This window comes from Mugil cephalus, chromosome 2, assembly GCF_022458985.1.
Source record: "Mugil cephalus isolate CIBA_MC_2020 chromosome 2, CIBA_Mcephalus_1.1, whole genome shotgun sequence".
Lineage (NCBI taxonomy): Eukaryota > Metazoa > Chordata > Actinopteri > Mugiliformes > Mugilidae > Mugil > Mugil cephalus.
In genome coordinates, this window is record NC_061771.1 from 33,098,617 (window position 1) to 33,107,131 (window position 8,515).

At 40.0% G+C, this 8,515-nt stretch overlaps 1 protein-coding gene across 1 annotated transcript; it reads left to right on the forward strand.

The window, feature by feature from the left end:
• Positions 1-2,669: 2,669 nt before the first annotated feature.
• LOC125003576 lies at positions 2,670-7,765 on the forward strand. The gene is made up of 3 exons (XM_047577582.1): positions 2,670-2,806; positions 3,042-3,151; positions 6,546-7,765. Exons 2-3 carry the CDS (start codon positions 3,042-3,044, stop codon positions 7,117-7,119), a joined length of 684 nt encoding a protein of 227 aa, XP_047433538.1. The 5' UTR covers positions 2,670-2,806; the 3' UTR covers positions 7,120-7,765.
• The last annotated feature ends 750 nt before the right edge of the window (positions 7,766-8,515 follow it).

The following is an 8,515-nucleotide window of genomic DNA, read 5'->3' on the forward strand; positions in this document are numbered from 1 at the left end:
TGTGTGTGTGTGTGTGTGTGTGTGTGTGTGTGTGTGTGTGTGTGTGTGTGTGTGTGTGTGTGTATGTATGTGTGTGTGTGTGTGTGTGTGTATATATGTATGTATGTGTGTGCGTGTGTATATATGTATGTGTGTGTGTGTGTATATATGTATGTATGTGCGTGTGTTTATATGTATGTGCGTGTGTTTATATGTATGTGCGTGTGTGTGTATATATGTATGTGCGTGTGTGTATATGTATGTGCGTGTGTGCGTGTGCATACGTATATATGTGTGTATGTGTATATATGTGTGTGTACAACAGTTGTTGAGCTGTTGCTCTATAATAGCAGCACATTCTTGCCCATGACAATATATGAGGAAATATGGAAACATGTACAAGTATAAGAAACTAAAGTGAACATGAGTTATTGCACATTATCAGTATAAATGTGTTTGTAGGTGTGAGTTGTGAGGAGTTGTACAGGTTGATGGAATGATTTCCCTCAGCCTGCTGCTCCAGGACACAACACTGGCCCCACAGACTCAAACAACATCCTGACCATAGTCCTGCTGAACCGCCTCAGAACATAGAGGCGACTCTGGCCCTTCCTGTAGGGGGCGTCAGTGTTCTTCCCCCAGTCCAGTCTATTATCAGTGTGAACCCCAGATACTTATAATCCTCCACTATGTCCACATTGACCCCTGGATGGAAACAGGATCAGCGGCACCTTGGTCCTCCTCAGGTCCTCCTCAGGTCCTCCTCAGGTCCCCAGTGTGAATGGTTGTTTGTTTAGCCGTGAGATAGACTGGGGACCTGCCCAGGCCGGACCCCCCTCTCGCCTGCTGACAGCTGGGATGGACCCCCCCTCCAACGACCCTGTGAGGATAGGAGGTAGTAGAACATGGGATATACACAATGTATGGAGTCACACTGTAAAAGGAAGTTGTTGCTTTAGTTAAATCCATTTTGTGCTACTCTCTGCAGACGGTGTAATGTTGAAGCCTCATCAAAACCAGAAGAATACTGACAATACTGTCAATTAATATAAACTGTGAGATCAGAAAAACAGACCTGTCTGAAACATGAAGAAACTGAGTGACAAGTCAGCGTGTGAAGGATGTGGGATGGTCACACGGTCACAGCTGCACTTCTTATTTTCTGATATTACTGAGGGCAACAGTTTCGTCAGCGTACGGGGCAGAAGGACTGGCACAGAGTGGATATGTAAACGGCCTGGTGTCTTACAACATGTGTGACATATGGTATTTTACTGGTATAACCACAAAGTCTAAACATGTCTTTCAGTGCACCAGCTGAAACCCACTGAGAGGACGGGAAAAGACAGAGAAGTAGTTACTGCACTGGAGACTGGAAATCTGTGAATGTTATTAGTCATTTTAAAAGGACAAACAGTCCTTCACTTGTTGGACTGATGGTGTCTGGGTGTAAACACACGTCACCACATAAGCAGACGGAGGTCGACACGTGTCACAAACCGGGTCAGTTATTATATCATTAGGAAATTATTTTAACATGAAAAGAATGAAGTCACAATTAACTAATAGAAGGTATTTAAACTTAAATAAATGAAAGGTAACGCTGAGAGTCAGTCATGTGCAGTATGTGAGCGAGTGGAATGTGTTGTGTGAGGTGTTGAATGCAGGAGGAAATAATACTTAGAAGGTGGAGGCCTGAAACCCTGTCTCAGTGTGGAAGCTGGAAAATGACAGAGAGCAATTGCAGATTAAACAGCCTTTAAAAGCTTTTCCCCCCGTGCACCCACAGGGGAGGCAAATCAGCCTGTCGACCTGCCCCCCCTCTACACAGAGAAACCACAGAGAAACAAGGCCGCCACAATGTGTTATATTTCCCTTTTATATGTCACGGAGATCAGCCTGAAACCAGATGGTAGCAGATACAAGGTCACCGGAACATGGATCAGCACTTTTTCATTTTGGTCATGCAGCTGGTTTTGAAAATAAATGCATTCCCTGTTTAAAAGATACCGTTTTCTTCCTTTTATGGTTTTTCCTGTCATTTGCAGACATGGAGACTAACATCATGGTGCTGGATGAGCCATAACATGAGCAGATCCCAGACTCATGTCACTACGTTTCTATGAATGGTGTTTGTACACAGACACATTCAAAGACAGTTGTCTGTAGTGTCCTCCAACACAAACAGCACTAACACAACATGTGTGGAAACGTTCACAGTGTTAATACAGAGTGGACTCTCCAGGTTGGTGTGGATGCTGATGTTGGTCAGGACTTTGACAGGTTCTGGTTTGTCCAGGTTCTGAGACAGTGTAAGTCTTCACAGAACTGTGACATGTGTTAACTTTGGTTTGCGTAATTTTATTCTGTTCACATGAGCTAAATGAAAAGAGGAAGGTGTCACACACCAAGCAGAAGTCCTCGTCTTATCTGCACCTCTTGATGACTCAACAAACACAACTCATTGTGGCTTAAGCAGCAAACACTGGTGTGATCCAACAAACATGCACACTTCATACTTCTTCTTATTTCTGTGTCAGTAACATGTAGATATTCTAAGAAACTTAGCAGGAAGTTAAAAGCAACTTGCAGTGTCCCCGTCCTTCCACACAAGCTTTGAAAGGCCCCATCATGTCATGTCTCATTGTACCATATCATCCCAAAACGTCACTATGATCACAAAGTTAACCCCCCCCCACACACACACAACCACCTATGGGTTAGTCATGATATATAATAATACACCCTTGAGACTGCAGCAGCATCTTTTCACACACGGCCAACAGAACCAGAGGCGTGGACAGCTTCACATCGTTCTCCTCAGAAGGTACAGTTTCACTCCTCAGACAAAACAGCAAGAGTTTATCATGATTCATTAAACTATTCATCAACTCGTTTAACAGTTTCTCCTTAAATTCTAATTCTATAAAGCTCATCGTTAAATTGATGTTTTTCTTCTGATATTTAAAAAAGCTACAAGATCATATGTTTTAAATTCCTGCATGGCAGTTGACTGAATCAATTCTGATTGAACCACTTTATTTTAACCCTGCTCTGTGTAGATGGCTGGCCTGTACTGGATGATGCTGACCTTCTTCCTGGCTGCTCCAAACAGCTCGGCTGCTCTAGACCTCGCTTGGCTTGCCGATGTTGTAAGAGCCATCAAGAACGAGTAAGTCCTTTTTTATGTCTCGTCTCTCTTGTATTCTGATCTGAGATTTGACATGTACACAGAGACATTGATGTTGTTTTCTCCACTCGTATTGAGTTACTGTAATCCGAGTAATCTGAGTAAACTGCTCTCCTTTCTGGTTGTCCCAAAAAAAAAATTATAAATCTTTTACAATTACTTCAAAACTCGGCGACACGTGTGCTGACGAAGACCAGAAAGAGAGAGAGCACATTACACCAGTTTTAACATCACTCCATTGGCTCGCTGTGTGTTCTAGGATCCATTTTAAGTTCTTTTATTAGTTTATAATAGTGAAATTTGCCAGTTTGGGATTAAGAAAGTATCTGTCTGTCTGTCTCATTCTCTCACTCTCTCACTCTCACTCACTCACACAATGGTCTTGGTCCCTCATATTTATCAGATCTGCTTTCACCATATCGGCCCCTGGCAGCCCTGAGCTCCTCTGGTAGCAGCCTGTTAGTGGTTCCTAGAGTCAAGACAAAAAAGTATGGTGGCCCAAGTCTATGGAACAACCTGCCAGAGGACCTCAGGGCTATATTGTCTTTAATGGTTAATATTCTGTGTTTCCTGTCCTTTAAAGACTTTGAAGTTTTGATATTTTTTAAAAGAGACACAAGACCCACTTTTTTAGCTTAGTTTTAGTTAGTCTCAAATGTCTATTTTAGCTTGATTTACGCTGGACTAACACTCTATTCATTTAGTTTATTTATGTTGGTTGATCATTTAAACAGGAATGGTTTGTTTGAAGAGTTTCAGTCAGGTTTCAGAGCTCATCATAGTACAGAAACGGCTCTGGTTAAAGTTACCAATGATCTCCTCATGGCTTCAGACGATGGACTTGTCTCTATACTTGTCCTGCTAGATCTCAGTGCTGCATTTGACACTATTGATCACAGTATTCTACTACAGAGACTTGAAAGTGTGATCAAGATTACAGGAACTGCACTAGACTGGTTTGAATCATATCTGTCAGACAGATTCCAGTTTGTCCATGTAAACAACAACTCTTCTATATATACCAAAGTAAGCTATGGAGTTCCTCAGGGTTCTGTGCTAGGACCAATATTATTCACATTATACATGCTTCCCTTAGGCAATATTATTAGAAAGCACGGCATAAACTTCCATTGCTACGCAGATGATACCCAGCTATATTTATCCATGAAACCAGCTGAAACTAATCTGCTGGTTAAACTCCAAGCGCTTTAAAGACATAAAGGCTTGGATGACCTGTCATTTTCTACTTTTAAACTCAGACAAAACCGAAGTTTTTGTATTTGGCTCTAAACATGTCAGAGATTCATTATCTAATCACGTGGTTTCGTTGGATGGCGTTACCTTGGCCTCCAGTACTACTGTGAAAAACCTTGGTGTTATATTTGACCAGGATATGTCCTTTAATTCTCACATAAAGCAGGTGACCAGGACTGTTTTCTTTCACCTTCATAATATCATCAAAATTAGGAACATCCTTTCTCAGATTGATGCGGAAAAACTATTTCATGCATTTGTGTCTTCCAGGCTGGATTATTGTAACTCGTTACTGTCTGGCTCCAAATACTCTTTAAAAAGCCTCCAGTTGATTCAAAATGCTGCAGCAAGAGCACTGACAGGAATTAGCAAGAGAGATCATACACTGAAAATAATAACTCATAAGATTTACTTAAAAAATATATTGTAAGTATTTGCACGCAAATGATTTAAGTAAAATTTAATGCTGCAATATCAAGAAACACTCACTTGCAGGTATCAAATAAATTTTACTTACCATAAAACATAACAGTTGTGAAGATATTAAATAACATTTACTTAATTACATCTCAGTTTTAAGTTATATTTATTTAAACAAATTAGGTAAAGTCTACTTGTTTTTCATAGGCAGGAATATCATTTTACTCAAAAATGTAAGTAAATTTTATACATCTGTAGCATTTGCTGTTATGAAGTAATTTAGTAGAGTTGAAATAACTGCCTAGTGTGACGGAAAAAAAAATTGTTAACCCAAATTAGTGCAGACTGGTGAAAATATAGACAATTTATTATGAGTATCGATAGTAAAACGGACACATTTGGTATGGAAAGTATCAGTCGGCACGCCACAAAGTTGCTGTGGGCTTCACACTGCACAGCACAGCCATGCTACTAGCTGTGCTAACTAGCTTCATGTCAAAAAAAGAAAAGAAAGAAGACTGCCAGTGAAGTCTCTTTGTATTCGCAAGCTGGTGCTTATATATTATCATAAATTTAAAACAGAACAGTAATAACTTACCTGCAGAATGACTGTTGTTCATGCTACACCTTTCTCTGTGATCCAGCATGTAACGTACAGAGAGCCAGTCCTACTGTGCACATGCGTCGTGCATGCGTTTCAAAACGCCACTTTCAGAGTAAAGTTTATGTAGTATTTCTTGGTTTATGTACATACAACTATAAACATTTAAATTGTATGAGGAAACCTAAGTAGAACTTACTCTTCCCCCATAATTCATGTATTACATTAATAAAATGTTTAATTCTACTTAAGAAACTCTACTTCTTACCGAATCTTAAAAATACAAGGTAGAAATTATGACAGTTACTCTAATAGAGTTTACTTCACCAAAAAGTCACCTTTTTCAGTGTATTACTCCAGTATTAGCTTCTCTTCATTGGCTCCCTTTAACATCTAGAATTGAATTTAAAATCCTCCTCCTTACATACAAGGCCCCGAAAGGCCTAGCTCCATCATATCTGATCTGGAGTGCTGTGTATCAGACCTGTGGAGCTCCATAAACTACATCTGTCCCAGTCTTCATGGCCTCCTCCAGTTGTCCACTCCTACCTAGATGAACTATTCACCAACCTGCCCATGATTCCTGTTATACTCACAAACTGTCACAGATCATCATCTATATGTTGTTTTATTATATTCCATGCGTTCCATAAAGCTTGATATGAGTATCTATGAGGCTGCTCTGGAGGTTTCAGGACGTTTGTAGAGAGTCGTGAGACAATTTGTATTGTTATTGGCGCTATATAAATGACAACTGAATTGAATTGAATTCAACTGAATCTAATCGAATGTAATCGAATCAAACAATGGTCAGTTTGTTCTAAGGGATCAGCAGTTTGTGAAATACTTAGACTAACATCCATACCACATTCAAAGTCTTTTAAATCCACTTTCTTCCACATTCTGATGCTCAGTTTGAACTTCAGCAAGTTGTCTGAATCACCTCTACATGAATAAATGCATTGAATTGCAGCCATTTGATTGGCTGATTAGCTATGTTTTGCTAACAAGCAATTGAACAAGTGTAGGGTTAAAGCATAAAGGCATGACATAATCTTTCAAATGATGTCACATACCTGATATTTAGTTTGTCTGTTTCAGGTACGGAACAAAAGGCATGTTCAGTCTGGCTGTCAGGATCCCATACGATGGGAACCTCAACCAGATCCTTCAGCAGGTTTTTACCAGTGATCCTCGGAACAACGTGAGGAATACGATCAACAATAATGAGGTGTACTCCGGCTATAGGGTGGTTGCTGCAAAAGTTAAGCAGCCTGATCATGCAGAGTCACGGGTCGTGGACCATTTGGACGATTTGTTCAGGCAGAGTAATGATAACGATAAGGATTTGTTGCTTTTCTATGTTTTTGCCTCCCCATGTGTCGAAAAATGTACAAATAAGTACAATCCTGGATGTATCCTGGAACGTATTAAAAGCATCCAACAATGGAACAATTATGCTGTTGTGTTTTCAACAATATTCAAACCCAAGAATGGTTATTGCAACACGTCCACAGAGCGAAGCACAGCCCTTGAGCTGCTCGGTGGCTCAGTCGGTCTCAACAATATATTCAGATGTAGTCCGTACAAATGCACGTGCTGCTCCACTGGGACCGGAGTTGCAGACTCCTGTGTTTCAGATGACACCAACACAGGCCTCTACTTTTCACGTTGAGAGCACCATGCTCAAGACAAAGATGATGAGTTCTTGGGATTGCTGTGATTGAGGTCTGGAAAGGAAACTGATCCTAGATCACCCAAACCACAGACCCAGGGCTGAAACATCTTTTAAAATATCATTTTTTTCAGCTATACATTGTGTTTGCTGAAAAGCAGGAACTGCCACTATACCACACACAGAAATCTCCAGTTGTCTGTGTCTTGTGGTTTTAAATTTTTCTCCATTTTTGAATCACAGCTCAGAACTGCTCCTGTTTAGAGCCATGGTCTTATTTTACATATATCTGTACAGTACAGTGAAGGAAACATCTCTTCACATTCCTCCAGACTTGTTAAAAACATTAAGTGCACATCAGTCCCATGAACCTCATGTTTCTTACTCTCATTTCTCTCATTTCCTGTGACTCTAAAGCATAGTGTAAAGTCTTATTTCAGAGCTCACATTTTCCTGAAAGGTCAGTGGTGTCAGCAACTGACTGACATATATCATTGTACAAATTTAACTCCATACAAAAGCCTGATGCAGATTAAGATGCATTTGTATTGTAGCACCTATGTAGCCATTCTCTTTACCGAACAATTATTACATCTTGTGAAGTTTCTGTCCTGTTGCTTTCATTAAATCTTATTTCAGCATCCAATTCCGTTGTTTTGTCTATTTGTAAATTAAACAACCCCTTGTGCTCTGTCACAGTTGCGTGTTAATTGGTGATACATATTTATTATAGATGTAGCACCACCTTGTGGCCAATTTCAGAAACAGAATCAGAATTACTTTATTGATCCCAGGGGGAAATTACTTTTTGCTGCAGTAGTAGCTTCAATGTAGGCAATAAGAATAAGTAAGAGAATGTAAACATATAAGATATATGTATATGTGTATATGTATGTGTATGTATATATGTGTGTGTGTGTGTGTGTGTGTGTGTGTGTGTTTGTATGTATATATTTGTATGTATATATGTGTGTGTGTATATATATGTATATATGTGTGTGTACAAGAGTTGTTGCTCTATAATTGCAGCACATTCTTGCCCATGACAATATATGAGGAAATATGGAAACATGTACAAGTATAAGAAACTAAAGTGAACATGAGTTATTGCACATTATCAGTATAAATGTGTTTGTAGGTGTGAGTTGTGAGGAGTTGTACAGGTTGATGGAATGATTTCCCTCAGCCTGCTGCCCCAGGACACAACACTGGCCCCACAGACTCATACAACATCCTGACCATAGTCCTGCTGAACCGCCTCAGAACATAGAGGAGACTCTGGTCCTTCCTGTAGGGGGCGTCAGTGTTCTTCCCCCAGTCCAGTCTATTATCAGTGTGAACGCCAGATACTTATAATCCTCCACTATGTCCACATTGACCCCTGGATGGAAACAGG

What these genes read in the sequence shown, in the direction of transcription:
- LOC125003576 (XM_047577582.1), top strand. Translation starts at nt 3,042, where the DNA reads ATGGCTGGCCTGTACTGGATGATGCTGACCTTCTTCCTGGCTGCTCCA. An exon ending in GTAAGAGCCATCAAGAACGA is followed by an intron (nt 3,152 to 6,545) that starts GTAAGTCCTTTT and finishes TGTCTGTTTCAG; the next exon opens with GTACGGAACAAAAGGCATGT.